Source organism: Anguilla anguilla, chromosome 6, assembly GCF_013347855.1.
Source record: "Anguilla anguilla isolate fAngAng1 chromosome 6, fAngAng1.pri, whole genome shotgun sequence".
Classification (NCBI taxonomy): Eukaryota; Metazoa; Chordata; class Actinopteri; order Anguilliformes; family Anguillidae; genus Anguilla; species Anguilla anguilla.
Window position 1 is genome coordinate 19,809,576 of NC_049206.1, and position 22,914 is coordinate 19,832,489.

The following is a 22,914-nucleotide window of genomic DNA, read 5'->3' on the forward strand; positions in this document are numbered from 1 at the left end:
TAAAATTCATGACATACTGTTCTCATAAAGAAATTTGCCATCATGTTAATGCTTTCAGCTTTTCTTCAGATGGAAGTTCAGTTCTTCCCTGGGAACCCAATCAGATACGTCATTCAGAACTGGCACCCATATCTTCCTAAAATACCATTCAGAATAAGAGAAAGGAGCCAGTTCTAAAGATAGTGGGCCCATTCTGTACCTGTAAATGCTTTTCTGAAGTGCAATTTTAAGAAAAGTGCACATTCTGATGATATGTTTAACTAATGTCCAACCCAGGAGAAAGTTAAAAATAACAACATTGGGCATTCAGTGATAGCAAACAAAAAACACATTTAAGAAAAGCTAAGATCTGTCAGGTTTGCTCAAATGAGAAACTGCCTCAGTGAATTGCAGGAAAAAATTTAAACAGGAATCCATTCCCCTGGAAAAGGTACACAAAGGTCTTTGTTTGAGCAGTCAAAGACCAACCCACACCCTATGTGCTCACATCTTTGAACCATGCAATGTATGAAACCCACTATGAGAGCAAAATGAATGGAAATCATACTTTGGATAATTTTGTCTACATGATTTATGTTGCTTTTCTGTTCCTTCATTGAGGTAATATTTCTGTCGATGATAAATGATCATTTATCAACTTTCAATTGTGCATGTTCATAGTTGATGTATATATTCCATTTATTAATAGTTGTTGGCCCAAGTGAATATTTGAGATGCTGTGCATGTGTGCCCTCTAGTGAGAAAGTACATGTAGGAGAATGGTGAAAGAAGAAGGTGCCCATGTGAGCAGTTTGCAAGAAAAAAAAAGCTTTTTGACCATAACATAACATGACATAACGTAACATAACTTCACGTAACGTAAAGTATCATAACTTAAGATACCTTAACTACAACCAAAATAAGTGTGCTTCGTGGATGGAAGCTCATCTTGTCATTTGGAAAACAAACCACCTTGCATTGTTACCTCTGTAGTCGTAATTTGTTACAGTGCCATGAAAACGTATTTTCCTTATTTCCTCTATTATTGCATATTTGTCACACTGAATAGTTTCAGAAATCTAGGTAAAATGTAATATTAGACAAATGGAATGAACCATGGACGAAACTATTGTAGTTGACAGGAATACCAAACAGTGGAGACCTAGCTAATCCCATTCTTTTACCCAAGACAACAGACCTAGATAATCAATTATTTTTGATCCATTCCCAGAATACTATACTTTTTTCAAGCTAATTGTTTTCACCTTTTGTCATTCCCCACTCTCTTTTCAGGAGGCTCGGCCAATCATAAAAATGCTCTGTTCAAAATAACAAAGAAAAATTAAATAATTAAACTTGATGCAAAACATACATGGGAAACCATACAAAAAATGTTTTAGACATTACCTTGTGCATTGTAAAGTGCTTGTTGTCTAATTTCTTGCAGTAAACTGTCCTGGCGTTCAGTGTAGTTGCTTTCAATGTTTGACAGTGATGTATGTAAAGTCCCCTTCATGGACGGCCATTCCAATGGGCTGTCATCTTGCATATATTCAGCCATTCTTGAGAGTGAAAAACATATAGAAAACAAGATAGAATTTTGTTATTTACCTGTAATATTAAGTTGGATTCTTGTTATCCTTTTGAGAGGAGAGGGTGGTATTACTGTGACTTTATTATACTTTCAGCAACAAGAAAGTGTCCTGCACCTGCCGCAAATACTTGGAATTGTCAACAATTGTTAACATTTACCAGTAATATAAAGTTGTGTTCTTCGGTTCATGTTATCATTTATGCTTTAGAGAGAAGAAGATATCTGGAAATGTGTTGCATTCCAAGTGGATAATCAAGGTGACACCATTGTTTAGTTGAGATGGGCTGCCTATGATCATACATTACTGGAGGAAACCCTGTATACAGTTGCATGCTATATATAGTTGGTTCATAATTTGTGTGGTCTTTTTTTTGTCTGAATCTCTGCACACTCATACAGATTTTAAGACATACCATTCCACCTTTATTGTTATTTTTTGTAATGAATTGTTTCACAGCAAAGCAAAAACAAAACCTTGAAACCTTCTTGTTGAATCTATTTGTACAGTCAATCGCACAACAGCTCTTTCCCATTTTAGATGTGTTTTTTTGTTTTCACGGTATTCAAGCTGAATGCTAACGCTATCACTCATTAGTCTTTCTTCCACTCAGTGGGTGTAACTGCAGTGACTTCCACCTACTGTGACGTGATGTGCATAGAATACCAGTGTTTCTCAACCCTGGTCCTGGGGACCCACTGCCCTGCATGTTCTAGATGTTTCCCTGCTCCAACACACCTGATTCAAATGAATGGGTCGTCATTAAGCTCTGCAGAAGCCTGATAACGACCCATTCATTTGAATCAGGTGCGTTGGAGCAGGGAGACATCTGAGACATGCAGGGCAGTGGGTCCCCAGGACCAGGGTTGAGAAACACTGCTCTACACTAAAGGCAGCCATGTGGCAGCATGTTTTGCCACTCAGTCCCGACTGAGGGGGCGTATTCCGGTGGGAAAGTGACGTCAATGCATGCCCTCTACATCTCTCTGCGGCGTTTAAAATGTATTGCATGTCCTGCACTATTCATAGGCACTAGGCAGCGGTTGTCTCCTTGTAATTCACTTCGCCCATCGTCCTTCATAAAAATACACATCCCAGCCTCCAGAAGTACACTTTCAGTTTCACCTCCTGAACCACCAGCTTCGTCATTAGAATGAAGCATGGCATCAAGTGGCAGTTCTACTGATAACGTTTATTTTTAAGGTATGTTTCTGAACGACAACTGCAGTGTTGTGTGCTCTGTGCTTCCTGCATGTTTTCAGTCGCTAGTACTGTTGGTGGCGAAACAGACTAAATTTAGCGAAGGTGTGGTTTTCAAACTGAAATCTGGATTTATTGTCAGTTGATTTGACATATTTGAGAGTTGTAAGTAGGGATGTATCCGAATCCGAATGCTGTATTCGGGAAAGCACAAAATGCGATGGAAACATTTCTTATACCCGAAGTTGCTCGTTATTATTCGGATTAGGGAAACAAAAAAAAATCAGCTCCATGTCAAGTTCTCATAACCTCTATTTAACCTTACACGGGGGGGGGGGGGGGGGGGGGGGGAGAGAGAGAGAGAGAGAGAGAGAGAGAGAGAGGGGGGGGGGCGTGGCGGCACCAGTTACACACATTATGTTGAGACATTGTTTCTTCAAATCGATTCATCATATCATTGTGGATGGCCTCTAGATGAAAATGCCCATTCTGTTTGCAACATAGGACTTTGATTTCACTAACTAGTCGTTTAATTTACTACACATTATTGAAAAGTGATCGCTATATTCTGTAGTCGCCCCCACCGAGTCAGCGCACAGCAGGCAGCGGGCTGAAGAGCTGACCGTTCCCGGCTATCACTCAGGGAAACTCTCGCATCGAGGAGGAGGTGCGGGAGCTAGCGAGACAAGCCTGGTGTGGCAGCGGGATTTCTTTCAAACCCCCGCAACCGATACATCAAAATGAAGCTTAGAGCCTGTAGGTTTTAGCTGTGTGTTAATTTCCTCCATTAAAAAAACCCAGTCGAAATATTGAAAAAACCGACGTTTTACCTTGTATTTCAGTCAATATTTATCAGTTTAAGATGTAACATGCTGTATGTATCAGTCATAGGTCTTGGCTATAATGAACACGAAATCCATTCATGCTAACAGTTGCCACCAATGGAAAATGAGAACATAGATGGTTTGCAGTCTATCCAAACTTAGTTCAGTAGGAGAAAAATTAAAAATAAAACAGGCAAAAAGTTAATGTAGGCTATTACGGATATGCAATTACGTGTAAAGTAGTAATTCACGTTTCCCTAGCGAACTGTAGTAACGTTAACACATCAAGAAACGCGAACGTATTAATAGGCAGCTGTTGTCTCCCTCTTGTAATTCACTTTGCCCATCGTCCTTCATAAAAATAAACATTCCAGCCTCAGAAGTACACTTTCAGTTTCACCTCCTGAACCACCAGCTTTGTCATTAGAATGAAGTATGGCATCAAGTGGCAGTTCTACTGATAACGTGTATTTCGTTATTTTAACGTTTGATAACGAGATAACGAGGTATGTTTGTGAACTAGTCGGCTACAACTGCAGTGTCGTGGGCTCTGTGCTTCCTATGTTTTCAGCCGCTAGTACTGTTGGTGGTGAAACAGACTAAATTTAGCGAAGGTGTGGTTTTCAAACGGAAATCTGGTTTTATTGTCAGTTGATTTGACCTATTTGAGAGTTGTAAGTTTCCATTGCTTAACAAAATAAAAAATAAAATAATTTTGGAAAAGAAAACGATCCTACATTCACAAATGTGGAGATCAATGATTGTGAGTTTAACTATGCATAAAAGGGTTGTACTTAATTCCTACACGGAACTCGAAACACTCGAAATACGAGCTGCAGGGAACTCAAAACTGGAAGTGCAGTGAAAACGCAGAGGGAATACAACAGACGGGGCAAAACACTCTCTTCTGGCTGGACTACCGGCATCTGCCACCAGACCCCTGCAACTCATTCAGAATGCTGCGGCTCGTCTGGTCTTCAACCTCCCCAGACACTCCCACGTCACTCCCCTGCTCACTACCCTCCACTGGCTGCCTGTTATAGCTCGCATCAAATTTAAAACATTGGTCCTAGCATACCAGGCAGTCAAGGGATCAGCCCCAGCATACCTCCACAAGATATTCAAACCCTACATGCCAGCCAGATCCCTCCGTTCTGCTACCTCAGGACGCCTAGCACCTCCCCCTCTTCGCACCTGCACTTCCAGAACACGTCTCCTGTCTCTGGCCCCACGATGGTGGAATGACCTCCCTGTGGAGGTCAGAACAGCTGAGACACTGACCCATTTCAAACGACGACTGAAGACTCACCTCTTCAGGCTGCACCTCTCCCCATCCCTCCCTACCCCCCTGTAAATGACTGTAAGCTTAGGGTTGTAACTAGGCAGCTGTTTCGTAGGTGACTTAGGTGCATTAACTGTCTTAACTACTGCTTGTATTTTTTCCATAGATTGCGTTGTTGCCGTTCTCGTTGTGTTAGTGTTAATCAGTTTAACCTTCAGGGTCCAAGTTGAACTATGCGGTTGTTCCCTGCACTTGGACCGGTACTTCTCTCTAGGGGTTTCGTTATACTTGTTCCTGGTTATGGTTATACACTTTGTTGTATGTCGCTCTGGATAAGAGCGTCTGCCAAATGCCTGTAATGTAATGTAATGTAATGTAATGTAACACACACACAGGCAGATACGCACCGGCAGGTACACGGGCAGAAACGGAGGCAGAAACACAAGGAACCAGCACCCGAGTCAGGGGGACAAAGAACTTAAATCGACAGAAGGCTAACAAGACACAGGAGAGCACAATTCACAATCACACCAGAGAGGGAAGGGAAAACGAGACACGAGCAAAAACAATGATTGAATAATTGAAAACAATAATACAATTAAACACCAGAGAGGGAGAACGAACTGAAACATAAAACTGAAGTTCCGCCATCTGGCGGCCAAAAAAGGAAAAACATAAACTGAGCAGAATCCTGACAGTGTCCCCGTTGTTGGTGATCACAAGTATTTGGATAGTAGCTATTCAGCTTATTCTTGACCATCTGTGTGTTGTTGTAGGCTACTGTTAGTGCTTGCACATGAAATCTAACAAAAGGTGGGAAAGTTGATTCAAGGTGTGGCATTTGCGTCTGTTGCTGTTGTCATGTTCTCAATATGAGGACCTACGAAGGGTCAATGCCAGTGAAGCAGACCATCATGAGACCGAGAAGTCTGAATAAATCAATCAGACTTACCCAAAATATTGGGTGTGTCGAAGTATACAAGCAAGGTAGACCACTGCAGGATGACAGAAGAATACTTTCGATTGTGAAGAAAACCCTTTTTTCAGCTGTCGAGCATTTAAATGCAAAGTCCATCTGACTTTCCATTTTCCACACATACATGTAACAACCCTGTCATAACTAAACTGAAAATGGTTACCATCAAAATTTTACATTTGAAATGGCACTTCTTGTATCTGCATGATTGATCATAAAAAGGAATGTATAATCGTTTTGTGTATCTAATGAAAAACACATTTTCAACGCACAAAAATGCCAGGTTACTCACACATACAAAGCACTATCTACAAGTCATTAATTCAAACATAGGCCTGCCATTAAAAGTATTAATATCAAAATTGCACCATGTTACATTAAACAATGGCTATCTTAGCTCACACAAATTAAACAAGCTGTATTCCAAAGTAATGCTACCCAATGTTTCCTAAATTATTTCAAGTAACTTGGCCCAGTGTGTACAATTATACAGTAATAATGGAATTATTAGGCATGTAATAATGTAATAATGAGGCAAACATATGTCTGGAACTATTACATAACTAGCACTTTACCCTTGAGTACTACCTGGGTAAGGAGCACAACAATTCTGAAAGCCTGTCTTGCCGCCCCTGTGCCAGTATTCAGCGTTGTCACTGCAAGCATGTATAATGGAGGGAGGATCAGAGAAGAGAGCAGGAGACCAGCTTTGAGTCCAAGACCGCTCCTGAACCCGAAACCCGCCCCGAGCCCAAAATCTGCCCAAAGTGAGCAGCTGCAGCGTCACCTTCACTGTAGAAGAGATGACACCTGGACAAATTCTGTAGGCTCAGGGAGAGGACCTGGAAGTGTGTCCAGTGCTGCAGTGGGTGTATGAGGAGCGGCAGCCTTTTGTGTCTTGCCTGTCTGCTTTCTCTGCAGGGGTGCAGGCATTGGTGAGTCAGTGGGACTTTCTGATACTGCACCAGGGTCTGCTGTACTGGAAGTGGCCAGACTCCAAGATGGCCACAGATCAGCTACAGCGTATGGTGCTGCAGACCACACAACCCCCCCCCCCCCCCCCCCCCCCCCCCCTACACACACAGCAGTCCACAGTTACCAATCCACCCCAGCAACAGCCAAAGTAAAAATAACTAAATAAATAAATAAATGTATGCACTTCCTTATATGCTATTTTGCATTTGTATCCAATGTTGTTATTGCCTGATGTAACTAAATGTCAAATGGGGATAATTATTCTTTATTGTGATCAGCAGGAAGAAGAAAAAGAAGGAGGAAAAAACACCTAAAAAATTCCCTAAGGCTTTATTGGGGCTATGCCAATTTTCACCAGTAAATATTACGGAGTTCTGGACCTCAGTGTCCTCAATAGGGCTATGGATAGGCCCTATAGAAGCGCAAATGTGAACTCGTGGTTTTCATAAATAAAACATTATGGATTCATATGCATAATGCCATATTAGTGTTGCCAGCTGTGGCTCTTTTAGTCAATTATGTAGACTTGTAATGTTTGTATTTTCCAAATACTTGTTTGTAAGCAGCCATTCAGATTTTTCCCTCAGAAATCAGGGTCGTATTGGCATTTGCTGCTTGTAATGTGGTTGAGCAACCTCACGGGTTTCTCGGAATCCACATGACGTCACTTTGGTCGGGTTTTCAAATCAACCTGGCAACACCGCGCGGTACTAGGAAACGAAAGGTATAACGAAAGGGACTATTGACTGCGCCCGTGGCGTTCGCGTCGTTCGTAACTGAACTTCTTTCCAACGCTTAGCCTTCTGGTGAGTATTCAAAGTGTTTAATTGTGATGCGCGTGATATGAAATCGTATTCTTGAGCTAAATCATAATATACTGCAATTCGTTGCCCAAATACACAGCGCAGCAACACGAGGGATAACATAGCCTACGGGAATATACATACGGAAATGGAAACCACTATTTGCCATGGTTATGATAGGACCCTAAATAATATGATGTTGCTATGTACTTGTTGAACTTTTGGAAAATATTTTACAACTTTTGTCTTTAATATTTGGAGACATATGAATGTAAAGGAATATTTTTTTGTGATAATGAAGAGGAAATAAGTTGGAACAACGTTGTAAAGTCATATGAATTATTTGAAAAAGTAATTTCCACTGTGGATATAATAATGTAGGCTACCATTATGTATGTATCATATGAACATTTTATCAGACGTCATACATAAGCACTGTAATAACAGCCTCAGTAACTGCTTCCTGAAAAAGCCCACCTGTTGAAAACGAATGTAGCGAAGGCTACTGTAGCATTATGGTTTTAATTTTGCCATATTTTGTGGTATTCCCTTAATTTTCTGCACCGAATGGTCTACGTGTTGCTCATCTCGTTTTTCTGTGGCATTGAAACAAAGCAGCAAGTCAGTGGAGCTCGTGGTATCGTTCACGAATCAGTGAACGAACTGAAGTAAGTCGATTAATCATATGCGATTAAAATATGGACACTTTTTTTTCTTTTCATATATCGGTGCAAAACAATGTCTGCACATTGCAATACAGGTGCAAGATGTATATGTCCCGATATTTATGTATTAATTAAACATGTTAATGTTTATATCAATCCAATGTCTTTTTCAGGTCAAACCCCTGACCCTCTTTAGTTGTTGCCTGCTTTTTTGGATTTCCTTTTGAAAATAGCAATTTTGTATAGGTGTGTAAGGATACTTTTATTTATAGATATCACAGTTTTGTATTCCAGAGACTGCCCCTAATGTAACACACTTTTGCAGTTTGCTTTGGTTAAGAGTGTTGGCTAAGTGATTATAATGTAATGTCATGTAATGAGACGAATCATGAACTACAATACTATTTTTTAAATGAATGCAAAATATATAACAACTTTTCAGTGATTCTATGTAAAACCACCAACCTATGTTTTTTGCAGCAAAGTTGACATAATAATGGGATTTTACAAATAAATTACTTTTAACAAATCTGCTGCTAACTGCTGCTCACCAGAACAACTTAGGGCAAAAGCAAAGCAACACACTCAGTGTGAGTTGCAGATGATTTCTATAATAAATATGGAAAGAAATACATACAAATACAAACACCAGTAATCTGACATGTGTAAATTCTTCTCTGTTTCACTTGTTTTTAAGTTTTGTGTTTTATCAAATTGCTAAGCAACAAAGGTATTAAGGAGGATTGCACAGGAAAGCTACAGTATGTTCACAGCATTGTGCTTTCCATGTTATTTCAGCAACTTTTTATATAATTTTATTAGGAGGTTATACTGAAAAGTGCATGAAGTCAGTACTTAAAACATTCTCATTTGGCTTTCCGAATAAGCATATCTAGATGGAACTAAATGGTGATCAGGTGACTACATTATCCCCTACAGTACCTTGCCCCTTTGAATAGTATTATATTCTAGTTTGATGCATTGTCAAATTATCAGCCATTTGTAATTATGTACCATTTACTAAATTGCTGCTTTGCTGTGGAATTGTTTTGCGGGAGATAAATATTATTTTCAATATTTTGTTTTTCCACATAGAAACACTTTTTATGCATCCTGTAATATTCTGGCTCGTGTTTTCCCTCTGGTTATTAAAGAGAAGTTGATCTGTGCAAAAGTTGAAAACCTGCTAATCCAGTTTTTCTGCATCATTTCAGATTTCCTGGGAGACGTTCATGCTCACTCTACCATGACTGCACCAAGTACGTTAAATTGGGTAGGGGAGGCAAAGGGGAAGCAACAGTGCAATGATAACTGCTAGAATTAACAATACCGTTAGCATAGTTAGCTGTCTTGTCTGAATAGATCAATCAATATAAAAAAATCAGCACTTCAGCAATCATGCACTTGTATAGAAATGTAGCTAAAATATCAAAACAGCCTCAAGCCAGACAGTGACAGACAGTAAATGTGTCTATATATAACTAAATGTGTTACTTTGTTCAATTCGAACATAACTTGAATTTTGTTCGAATTTAACAAAGTAATGCATTTATAACTTGAATTATGTTTGAATTGAACAAAGCAACACATTTATTTATATATTGACATTTACAGAAAAATACTGGATTGATGTTCAAAAAGGTTTTTAGGACACCAGGGCCTGCGGTACAGCAAGTGGCCAGGCCCCAGGTCTTGAATATTTAAAGCAGAAGTGAACAATGAGCGCCGTGGTTCGTTTCTGGTCTTTCATGCCAACTTCTGGCCCTTTAATAAGCCTTCATGTTTATGCCTTCTGACATTTTAGCTACATTTCTTGATAAGTGCACGCATGAGAGCCAAAGACTGTTTTTGTGTCCCTTCGTGGAATATGTTACTGTCGTCTAGTGAACCAGTGCTGATATACAGGCAATTAGCTAATTTAGCCTGGGTAATTGATGGAAAGAAAAACCTGCATACACACCGACCCTCCAGGATTGGAATTGCCCACCCCTTATTTACAGGGCCCCTGTGAGTTGAGCAAGCCCCTTGCTAACACAAATAAAGCTGTCACAAGAGCAGATTGATATGTTGGAAAGCAGACCTGTGCTAGGAAGTTTGCACTGAGCATATTTATTTTCTTACCTGTTTTTTGTGCTTGCTCTGGGTGGGTTGAACGGGGCTGGATTAGTAATTTGAGGGTGTGGCTCAGTGCAAATACATGGCATATGTGTTATTTTAACAGATTTAATGGGTATGAAAGTTCTGCCTCTGCAAACCTGGTCCTCCAGAGGAAACCTTGCACTGCAATACCATGAAGTTTGGCTGATTAATCTAGTGTCATCCACGCATAGATGCTACTACAGTCACAATATCATATTCTTTTCCATCAGAGAAAATAATGCTTTGTGATATACTTGTTCTATAACCATTTGTATTTAGTCTGTGCAAAGAAAAGGTATATCGGCATCCAAATTATTCATAATAGTGCACAAATAGAGCACAATCAAATCAATCAGTTTTATTTGTATAGAGCTTTTTATTGAAAACTGTCACAAAGTTGCTTTACAGACTAGTATAAAAAGAGAAAAAACCAGGCCTGAACCCCCAAATACCTAGCACATGATTAAAAAGACTATCCATTGGGGAGAAAAACCCTGAAACGGTGGCGAGAAAACACTCCCCAATGTGAAGAAATCTCAGGACAAACACAGCTATGGGGGGGGGGGGGGGTCCATCCTCCACTGGCCGGCCTGTTGTAAAATAGCAGTAAAATGGATGTTACAGAAATGTACAGCAAATAAAATGGGTTGAGCAGGTTACAGTTGAGGTAATAAACTAGCTGGAAAAGTATGAGCCCAAATGAAGGGAAGCATAGTGTGCATAGCTGCATCAAAATGTGGGCATGGACCAGGGGCCTCATTTATAAAACGGACTTACGATCAAGTATGAGTCTGTTTTATAGTATGACTTACACAGAAAACCACGTATAAGTAGTTATTTATAAAACCTTACTTTGACGTGGAAATGATCTTATCTCTATGCAAAGTCTAGACTTGACGCAAGTGATTTTCCTGCTGGTTATGTAGGGGTATTGCAGTTTGGGACGCATTTGTGTCCAAGCCTGTGGTGAACTTTGCATTAGCTTTTTGCTGCCCAACCTCGTTCACTGCAGCAGCGACACACTTCCAAGCTACCTGTTTGGCTTTGTTTGTCAACCCACTATTTAGTCCACTGAATAATACGTGTTGTCTGTCTTCAGTCTCCTCTACCTTCGCTGCAATCTTGTTTTCCAAAAAGTTTGCTTTTATCTTTTGGTTCATGGTTATTCCGGACTAAACCCTCATTTGTGCTAGCATTATATAAGGGGAAATCGCTGATTGTAAGGCACGTTCAGGTGCCGTCAATTTTAAATTCATTTGAGATTTATAGATCACAGGTGCATAAGTTACAAATGGGCTTCTTAGAACCTGCGTAAGCAAGGTTTTTTTATGCACAGTATCTTTTATGAATCTAACGTAAGCACACCGTCGGAAATGATCCTAAGACTAAGTTCAAGCATAAATCTAAGAACATTTTTATAAATGAGGCCCCAGGGGAGGAACAGGGCTGCAGCGGTCTGCGACCTCAGAGCAAGGGACAGGGCTGGAGCGAGCCCATGAACTCAAAGGGCAAAGAACAAGGCAGGAGCAGTCCGTGAACAAACACTCATCCCATTTACACCACCTCAGTAATCTACATTGATAAAGTAATTGCCATTAATTAAGCACAAATGATTATTGACACGCGATATGTGTCAAATTCTGTTAGATTACTTACAACCGTGGACATGCTACATTATTTTTAAATGGTATACAGGGGCATGACTTTGTTAAAAGCAGTGGGAAATGCCCACATTAAAAATGAGAGCAGTTATATAAAATGTAACTTAAATTTAATGTACCAAAAAGCTCAATAAAAAATAAATTCATGGTTCAACTGATTAACTAATCATGGTCTTCAATCAAGACTTTAAATTGAATTAGGTGTCTTAGTGCTGGGCTAAAACAAAACCTGCAGCCACACCAGCCCTTTTAGATAATATCCCTGCTTCATATGGACGTGTTTTTCTTTTTACTGCAATGTTACTCAATCCTGGTCCTGGAAAGCCGCTGAGTCCTTAAGATCAGCAACCAATTTAGACCCAAGAAACCAGGTGACTTGAGTTAACTGTGTAATCAACTGCTTTAAACTGATCAATTGCTGTGCTACTCAAGTTTGAGTAACGGCGAAAGCCAAGAGGTCCTGCGGCTCTCCACAATCAGGAGTGAGGACTGCTGGGTCAAAGACATGCTTTTCATAGCTTTCCATATATGTTCACTTTCCTATCTGACTCTCCATATTATGTCAACTAATTATTACTAATAGTCACTTGACTGTGCCGTTGGAGCACCTGGAGCACGTGGGGTCCCCTGGAGGATAACCATTGAAATGCAAGTTCAAATCCCTGCAGGTCACAGGGTGGAGACAAGCTGGTGGCCTTAGTCATAAGCTTAGTATCAGGAGATTTTTACCTCACTTGCTGGATTTTTGGGGCTTCAGGCCCCCAGCTTTTCGGGTGACTTTTTCTGTCTCTGCAAAGAACATTTGTGACAGCATCTATGTAAAACATGCTATACAAACAAAATTGAATTGAGTATTGTCCATCCCCACAGATTGCTAGTGTCAGTGCTGCTCTGGAGTGCATACAGGAAAGAGCTTCCCAGAAAATATGCCCTGTTTAAGTGGAATTGCGAAATGATCTTCATATATATCATGGTGCCAGAACAGCAAACATCAGATATATAATCCTTTCTCTTTTTTACAGTCCAATGGAATAAAAGCATAAAAAACAAGATGTCACAGACAACTATAAATCTTTGGTACAACCACATTTCAACACAATACACGCTCCACCTCCCGCAAAGAATTTAATCTTTTCGCTTTTCCTGTCAGTATGTGGGTGACAGAAGTTGCTACAGTGGATGATGGCTTTCGTGGGACTCATAAATGGTTAACATAGACCTTTTTTTCCATCATCAGCTGTCAGTGGCATCTTGTATTATTGAACAAACATTTTAGATGCTTTACTTGTCTTTCTGATGGACTGTTTGGGTAATATACTAAAATTACAACCCTTACTCTAGGAATAGCTCTCCACTTGTGATGATGTCAAAAACCAAATCAGATTTATTTAAAAAGAACACCCAAAGACATTTACAAGAGGGTATCATTTGCATAATAATTGTTATTATATTGGTGTAATTTATCCCTGTTTTATTTCTTTAATTATTAATTATTACTTTAATGGCAAAACAGCTATACACTCTGAAGGGTCTTGTTGCTGTGGTCACCTGTGGTCTTTGTTGGGTAGCATACTGCTCAGTGTCAGAGGCCGTAGTGACTTCTTGTAACAGCTCTTGCATGAAGCCGTTAGGTATCGTGTGCTGGAATCACTCTCGGCCTTAGTCCTTTCTGACTGGTGGGAGGGCTGGGGAAAGAGGCTCACAAATGCAGCTGAACGTTCTGGGTGTGTCCCTGCTATGGTGTGCATTCATATATGAGTTCTGTTATACTTGTAGGTAACAAAGTCTATGCTGAGGATAACCTACATGGGCCTCCAGGTATCTCTCTCCCGCCACCCCTAAACCTCCTGTATCTGCAGACATCAGCTGTGTTTTTATGACATGAATCACTGAGTTTTATGACATTTAATATTTAACTGCGTGTCATTTCACCTTTGGGCCCTCACAATAAAAGTTGGGGTTGCCGATGACAAAAAAAAAAGACACGAGGAGAGTCAATGCGTGGAATTAAAATAAATCAACATGAAGTCAACAATTGAAGTTCTTAGTATGGTGCATTAACTAAACAAAGAATCAAATATAAAGGTTTGTCTGCAAATGAGAAGTGATGATCTAAAACTGATGCATGATACAGAAAAAAATGTATATAAAACAATATTTTAAAAAATAATCATAAAGGGGAGATGCAAAGGAAATGTTTAAAACCATGTGTCTTTCGGAGATGATCTGGTGGCCAGAAGCTAAGCAGTTCTGGCTCAGAACTGCATCTATATTTTTATCATATAATTTTACTTTTTTTTAAACAAAATTCTTGTCATTATATATATATATCATTTTGATAAGTTAATTTCTTACCGTGGCCATGAATTTACATTTCAGTTTTTAACAAAAACTGCATCGTATATTCTGTTACTTAGCAATGTGCAGAATATAATGCACTAGCCTTTTTTGCAGCGTATGCCATTGATCTACAGCCTGGCAGGAATGAGGTCAATCCTGCTGCTATGGGCACTGCTGTTCCTGTGCCACCTGGCATGGCCACTGCTGTCCCCGTGCCGCCAGGTACGTCCGAAAAGTAACCGCAATTAAATCAAATGTGAGTAAAGGGTACTTGGATGGCAAGTACCATAGCCTAGATACTGCAGACTTGATCCTTGACTGCGTAACGAGTAGACAATGCCCGGGAGTTAGCGGCGGCGGGAGGAAGGGGTTTGGTTGGTTTTGGCCAGCCATGTTTCCTGTAGTGTGCGCTGAGTTATTTCCTCCCGGCGGTTTCCACCAGCCGCCAGCTCTCACCATCGAGAGAAATGCCTCTCCTCCATTCGGTGCTGCTTCTTCTGTAGCACTGTGTGCTCTGTACAGTGTAAAACAATCGCTGGTGAGTGCATTTGAGCGAATTCCGCCGGTGTGGATGGTAGGCTTCTGTATAACCTGTGTGCTGTAATATCTGTGGTTATTCAAAACTATTTGCTTTAGTATCTACCAGGGAGAAAAACTGTGTGTGTGTAAATAATATACTCACAGTAACTATCTTTCAAAAGTATATATATGCATTGTATATGCATTGCTTATGCATTTAGCACCATGGTTCTCCCTTAGGCTACGTGCCCCCGCAGGCACCTGTGATGATGCCGGTCCCTCAGAGACCCCCTGGCTGTCCACCGGGCCTGGAGTACCTGACTCAGGTGGCTTTTCTTTTTCTCTGCGGGCCTGTTTCCATGGTTCCGTGTTGCACAACACGTAGCAGGCCAGCAGGTCACGTAACAGCACAAGCGTGACGGACCACACCCGGACTTTACGTGTTTGCTCACATATTGACAGATCACCTTCTGCCATTAACTGGGCAGCTTTGTTACTTCAGCAAACTCATTGATTTATTATTGCCGTGGACACTGAACTCTAGCCATGCTTCATTAAAATGCCTGTGTCAGTTTGTAATCCAGGTTGACAGCCTTGTGAAGTAAGTTATTTTAAGTTCTGTACGTTAATGGAGCGCTATCTAGGATTTCTGGACCTCTCCCACTGTATGCGATTGAGTATTGTCTGTGTTCACCACACTGAAATTGAACAAATCAGTTTGTTGAGAGAATTCATTTTTGCATATTCATATTTTGAAACTGCATGAGTTACCATTCTTATTAACATTTTTACTGGTTTATCCAATCTTTGACATATCTGCCTCCCACTGCAGTCAGTTATGCAGGAGTTTACCATATTAGCACATGTTATGTTTTTGCATTAAAGATCCATTAATGGATTACTCCCTTTGGGTTTAAAATGTTATTTCAGGATATTGCATAGTCTCTCCTCTTGGGTTAGGTAATTACAGCATTCTAGATTGGGGACATGCATCTCAGTACATTCTTGCCTCTAATTTATTAGTTTTGGGGGAAAGGCCAATGTTGGATTCAAAAAGTATTCTTGCATTCGTTTCAAAATAGTTTTACTCCTTGTTCTCACAGATTGACCAATTGCTCGTGAAACAGAAAGTGGAACTTGCTGAAGGTAATGATAATTTAAATGTGTGACACTTTTGGTGGATGTACGTAGCAGGGTCATGGAAAAAAAAAGAACTTGTCCAGTTTAGTCATTTCAGCTTTTTAACACATTGAAAGTTGTTACGTCATGATTTACAAAGTCATTGTATGCAAGTCCATGGCTCTTTTCCTAACCTTACATAAGTGTAAGCATACTGTGTTATGCAGGTTGTTTCAAGACAGGAAATAACCCTAGTTCCATAATGCTTTATATAAGCTGTCATAAGAATCCCTCTATGGCATCAGTGAATTTTACATTACATTATCATGCATCAAATTCTTACATGTAGTCACTGACTGACACAATGACACCAGTTAAAAATTCAAGATTTCTCTGTATTCATTATAATGGGTGTACTCTGATAAGGTGATTCCTGAATAAGATTTATACATGAATAATTTCAATGCACACTCACTGCATACCTGAATGACAGTGCTGCTCTTTGGTAATCGTACAGAAAAATCTTGTTGGTCTGATTGCCAAACCAAGACCGTGCCACAAAACCTGTTGTTTCTGTTTGACGGATTTACCGAACGGCAAAGAAGCGCGATAGTGAAGGTCATGGAGTTAACGAGCCCTGTGTTTTAATAAAATAAAAGGAACGTACGGGCCAAACAAATGCGCAAAATACTGTCTCCCTCCCTCCCGCAGTCATCCTGGGATGGGAGACGAACAACAAGTACGACATCAAGAACAGCCTGGGGCAGCAGGTGTTCTACGCGGCCGAGGAAACGGACTGCATGACCCGGCAGTGCTGCGGGCCCCTGCGCCCCTTCGTCCTGCACATCCAGGACAACTTGGGCCAGGAGGTCATCACGGTGACGCGCCCGCTGAGGTGCGGCAGCTGCTGCTGCCCCTGCTGCCTGCAGGAGGTACCCGAGCGCCTCGTCCGTCCCCGCCCCCCGAGCCCTCAGGCCACGCCTCTCTGTACCGTCACCTGACTAGGGTCGTACAGTCGGGTCAAAAGTGCAGAGGAACGAATCGTGTTGATGTTGTTACGGCCCCGAGCACAAAATGGCTGATTATATAGAATCGTGGCGGGTTGCCAGCTTTGAAGCATTTTCGGTTTTCAGAAAAATCATGGTGCTAGAGATGGTGTGTTTATGTGTCGGTTGGTGGTTATTTCTGTCTGTAGGAGAGTTTGCAACCCCTGGGGTTTTCTTAAATATGTCATTGTTTCAGTTCCATGTTTTTAAAATTTTGAGTTATTGCTGTCCTTCCTCTTTTCAGTTGGAAGTCCAGTCTCCGCCCGGCAACCCCATTGGATACGTCGTTCAAGACTGGCATGTTTTCCTTCCCAAATACACCATTCAGAATGAAAGGAAGGAGCCAGTTCTAAAGATCGTGGGACCGTTCTGTTCCTGTAAATGCTGCTCAGATGTAAACTTTGAGGTATAGCAGAAGCATATCAGTAGAAAATAGTGGTTTTTGGCAAAAGAACATCAATAATTCAGACCAGGTGATAACAACAGATTAAAAAGAAAATGATTCATATGCAGCACACAAAAACTTGGACGACCAACTCTGAATGTTGCAAAGCTGAAATCACAGATTATTTGAGAGCATGCTCAGAAAAATCCAACCATAACACAGATGCTTTAACAGTCACATTCCAAATCATGCTTTCTAGGAAGCTGAATCATGCACAAAGCACAGCAGAACTAAGTACCATCAACATTTACTGATAAAAACCCATGCCGGGCTGTACCAGTACATAAATATACAAAACTTTGGTTGCGGTTCCTTGCTTAGTTTATTTCCAATTAAAGTTAGTTTCAGATAGTTTATCTCATTGCTTGCGTGTTGCATAAAATTACAATTAATCCCTGTGCATTCCATCAGACATACACCTGGTGCCCACATTTAGTCATATGTAAGCCAATAAGTTTGGTGTCTGACATCATCCTAGTTTTTAAGACACAGCGATGTTTATACTTACACGTAGAATGCCGTGTGATTTTAATTCCAGGTCAAGTCTTTGGATGAAACCGCAATGGTTGGCACGATCTCCAAACAGTGGACGGGATTTCTACGAGAGGCGTACACCGACGCCGACAATTTCGGCATCAAGTTTCCCATGGACTTGGACGTTAAAATCAAAGCCGTCATGCTAGGAGCGTGCTTCCTCATCGTAAGTTCACGTCCGACAGTGACACTGACACTCGCCTCTGATTCTCACTGCGAGCCATTCAGACATTATCATGTTACTGGCAAAATGATTTTTGATAAAATATTGCCTTGAATGCGTTTACCAAAGGTTTTATGCGGTGATTCAGGAGTGCAAAGAAAGTAATGCAGCGTATCAAATTTAGCCTTTTGAGATAACTGCAGTCACCAACATATTTTGGTGGCATTCCTTCATCAACGTTATAAAAGAAACACTGAAACACATTGGTTTTGTATGTTCACTAAAACCTATATATACATTTTCAGCGAATGTGTGCCAGATGTTTTTTTCATCTGTGCAAGTAACACAAGAGCGTGTCATTGGCACTGTACTTTAGCATTTCACGTGTTATCGTTCTCCATGCTTTCTGAAAAAAAAAGGAAGTGTCTGATACCCTGTTTGATTGTGGCCTTTTTGAATCTCATCTTAACTGTGTAGGACTTCATGTTCTTCGAGCATTCAAAATGATGGGACACGTGACTGTCAAGATGTGGTAAGTACTGTGACAAGCTTTGAATCCACATGAACGAATGAGATTGTGTTTTATTATGCTGTGTGACACTTGTGCTAGAATGAGTGAATTGAACGAGTTGTTTGAGTTGTGATTCAGTGTCTTCCTTGTTTTAGAGCGCATAACTGGATAAGGGCGACTATTCCGACACTTGTAATGATTACCAGATGAAGTACCTCAGGGCACTGAATCCTTTTCTACTTGCAACTTTTAATTACTCAGTAGAACTGCACCATTTGATATGGACATACTTGTTTTTCTGTAATGTGATTGAATATTGCTTTTGATATTTCTTTTAATGCTGCACTTGGTATTTTTTAAAGATAGAGTATTTGGGCTTTCTGTTAAAATGAAGGTAAATGTTTAAATGTGAACAAATATGATGAAAGTCACCTTATATTTATGTCATGTGAGTGAATATATATATATTTTTTTGTTGAGGTGTAATTAATTACATTTCTAATAAAGGAAAATGAATCCATATGGTATTTGTGAATTCAATATTTGGACTCCTGAGTAACTCAATCAACATTCACGTCTTGTGGTTTTAAAATGCTTGTTCTGGGTAGTACCACTATAGAGACACTGGAGGGCGCAATATCTCCGCGTCATATAACATTACTGTATATGTAATGTTTTACCTCATAGAGGTGTTTTTCACCAAATGAATACCTCTGCTATCCTTGTTTATTTTCAGGTGATGTTTCAGAATATTTTGTTAATTTTTGTTATGATACCACTTACAATCAATTTAAAAAACTGAAAGCAAGTGCATTTGATACCTTGCTGTGACAAGCTTAAAAATCCCTTGTTCCCCCAAAAAGTACACATACATATTTATACTACATACGTATTTATACTAGCTTACTCTGTTTCAATGTCCAAAGTAATGATTTCAGAAATCATTGTTCATTCTGTTTTATTACTTATACACGATAACGTTCTCATGTTTACAAATTCATAGACTAATGCCACTGCAGCATATTTAAGTGAAAAAATATGGTTGTTGTCCAATGGCATAAAATGACTTAAACTAAAATCTTACAGACCTTCTAAAGAAGCTAATAATTCTAGTAGGCTTTGAAGAATCAAAGCTGAAATACACACAATGACTTACACAATGGTTTGGCATGTTCATTTCAGTGATTTCCGAACTCAGGAAACTATTCATGAAGGAAAAAACTTTGGTAATATTATCATTTTGTTTTGCTGGTGTAAAGGACAGTTGTTAATTCAATGCAGGCCCTCGTCCCAGAGAAGTCATCACTTGACCATTTTTTCTGGATTCATTAGAGCGGTGGTAACCAATCTTGTTCCTGGAGATCTACGTCTTGCAGGTTTTCGCTCTAATCCTCTAATAACAAAGCACACCTCATTCAACAGCTGGAGGTCTTGTTGAGCTGCTAATTAGTGGAGTCAGGTGTGCCAAATTAGGGTTGAAATGAAAACTTAAAGGGTGGTAGTTCTCCAGGAATGGGGCTGGCTACCACTGCATTAGAAGATTTGGTTTATTCTTTCATGACTCTGTAGATTTGAAACAAATATTTGGATTATTGCAATATTTTTTTTTTGCTTCCAAAATTACATTTGGCAGTCAATAGTGGGGGGGACACAGATTCTAAATAATAATCAGCTTTCAAGGTTTATGGTGCTGACTATGTTATCTAAGATTTGCGGTTCAGTGATTACAACAAGGTTGTCTCACCAGCAGGGGGCAGCGGTGAGCCATAGATTGATGCAAAGATATTTAATTCCAACATCCCCTGTAAAAAAACTCAGCTACAGAACTCACTGCTGTTCAAATTGTAGCAGCTGTATAATGATCTTGGTAGATTTTGAGCTGGGGAACTAATCATTTGGCAAAAAAAGTAATTATTAACAAACATCATTTAATAGCAATGACAATTCATTACTTGAAGCTTGAAGACCAGCACATTTTCTGTAATCAGCAGGGTGTCAGAATCCCATATTGATTCTGAAAAGAAAAAAAAATGTAAATGCTTTGATGAGCCCACGGCAAACAATTTACAAAAGTGCTGTGAAATTGTTTATTGTGTTCAAATATGAAATAAGGGTACAGGCAGTGGAGTGGTACAGTAATACAAAACTGTAGCCTCTATCAGATTTAGGAATACAGGCACCTGTCAAGCAGAAAAGCAAACTGAGTTTATCGTAAAAAAAATGTAGCCTTGTAGCATTAATGTAATTATCCAAATGTTCCAATCATTGTAATTTGTTGCATTACTTAAAGTCCCGAGGATACCTCCTCTGTCAGGATGTGTGATGTATGATATCTAGAGTGGATTAGGACATAATGAGGTAACTGGTATTTTGCAAGCTTCATTAATTGCTTGTCAGAAACCAGCACTGCATGATTAATTATCTCAACAGATTTCTCACAGACAGCCTGTCCACAGTCAAATAGCTTTGTTCTTGCGAATGGAGGATCCACACGGCAAAGCCAGAACCCACGTACTCTGTTGGGGGTCCTATTTTTTGACAGGCCCCCACAGGTAGATGAGAGGGGCTCAGGTGATGGCCAGCGCTAACTTTTCTTTGCTTTTCGTACCTGAGATAAGGAAAGCTTATTGGGCTAATCTAGCTGGGGGTACCTTCGATCAGTCGAGCTGATACAATCCTTAAATGTAATGAAATATCTGAAGGTCGCCTCAAAGGAAAACAAAGAGCTCAGATCTGTCGGTGAGTTGAAAGCATGAAAAAGGAGAGAGAGACCTGCATCTTGTCGTAAAAATGACATACTTCACATCCAAAGTAACTTTTTTTGGAAAACGTAGGTATACATATATACGTATATATACATATATATATATATAGAGGCTTAATGATAACTATATTATTGGGAGATTACTACCCTTCATTACTACCCTTCATAGGTAGACACCAATGATGATAATGGCTTAAAATCATAACAATAATGTAGGCTATTTGTTTTTATGCTACAGCATACATAAATTTTGCATAATGCCAATGCCAGCACTGCAGACTTGAGTAGCCTAGATTGAATTTTCTTACGGCATTTGACAATAGGTCCTGGCCTTAACGAACTGGATGCACCTGTGCCACAAAAATCTTTTTGATTTGAGAGGAAAATCAATCAGATTCGAAAAGTGCCAGCCATCTGCTGGATTATTGCATGTTTTTAAGTGCTTGCCATCAAGTCAGTTGAGACATGATAACAAATTGCAGGATGGGACAGATCAGGATAAGTGACATCTATATACACCCAAGACAATACTGAGAATAATGAGGGATGAGACAGGGTTTGTCACCAACTTTGCCTTTATTGGCATTCCCATGACAACACCTTGCGACATGCTCAACGTATTGCCTCCTTCACAGAAAACGAAAATGTCACCCTTTGTAGGAGGCACAAAGCTGCGCGTATTATTCCCTTTCAAAGAGCTGTTGGTCCTTTTAAACTGTCAGGGACATCGAGCCAGTCTGCCTGAGCGAGAGGGGCGGGGCTGGAGGATTTCAATGCCACAATGCCACACCTATGAGCCAGGAGGCAGAGGTGCGCCGTCTGTGCAGGCGGCGTCGCGAGCCGGCTGCCGCTCTTGGGGTGCTCTCTTTTGAAATGGATGCTGACGTCCTGGGGGAGGAAGAGCGGGCGCGGGGGGGGTGGTGGGGGGGGGACCCTGGCGGGGCGGCTGCAGGAGACGTTGGGTTTGATCAATAATGAAGGACTCATCTGCCTGCTATGGCGCTGAGAGAATTAGACAGCTTTTAATGAAGGGACAGATTGATGTGGGGGACTGATGTGAGACTACAGACGGCACAAACCACAAACCACAAACCACGCCACTCCCCCCTAAACAAAAAGAGTATGGCAGCCTGAAATTTCAGTGGTAGGGGGACCAGTAATTGCTCTATCCGGGAATCTATAATCCCCCTCGTGGATTGCGACCTGCCATCCACCGAGCCTCAACAAACACACACGTGTACACACACACACACACACACACATACTCACACACACACACCCACATACTCACACACACACACACACACACACACGCGCGCACGCACACACACACACACACACACAAACAGGGACACAGGTGCAGGACTGTATAACACC

The 22,914-nt window shown here is 40.5% G+C and overlaps 2 protein-coding genes across 4 annotated transcripts in view; both read left to right on the top strand.

Annotated features, from left to right (window-relative positions):
* The first annotated feature begins 2,642 nt into the window (after window positions 1-2,642).
* On the top strand, window positions 2,643-19,293 carry LOC118230110 (phospholipid scramblase 1-like). 3 transcript variants are annotated; one of them, XM_035422888.1, is made up of 12 exons: window positions 7,500-7,634; window positions 8,250-8,299; window positions 9,511-9,555; window positions 13,873-13,914; window positions 14,551-14,658; window positions 15,196-15,281; window positions 16,059-16,101; window positions 16,786-17,006; window positions 17,365-17,526; window positions 18,104-18,265; window positions 18,740-18,794; window positions 18,929-19,293. In XM_035422888.1, exons 3-11 carry the CDS (start codon window positions 9,543-9,545, stop codon window positions 18,767-18,769), a joined length of 867 nt encoding a protein of 288 aa, XP_035278779.1. In that variant the 5' UTR covers window positions 7,500-7,634; window positions 8,250-8,299; window positions 9,511-9,542; the 3' UTR covers window positions 18,770-18,794; window positions 18,929-19,293. The 3 variants fall into 3 exon arrangements, with proteins under 3 accessions (XP_035278777.1, XP_035278776.1, XP_035278779.1); XM_035422886.1 differs by lacking the exons at window positions 7,500-7,634; window positions 8,250-8,299 and adding an exon at window positions 2,643-2,774; XM_035422885.1 differs by lacking the exon at window positions 8,250-8,299 and having other exon boundaries at window positions 7,496-7,634.
* si:ch211-71m22.1 (uncharacterized protein LOC100149582 homolog) overlaps window positions 2,652-22,914 on the top strand; it is a 51,467-nt gene continuing 31,204 nt past the window's right edge. The window contains exon 1 of the mRNA XM_035422892.1: window positions 2,652-2,774. The gene's annotated coding sequence lies outside the window, so the exon portion shown is untranslated. The remainder of the gene's footprint in view (window positions 2,775-22,914) is intronic.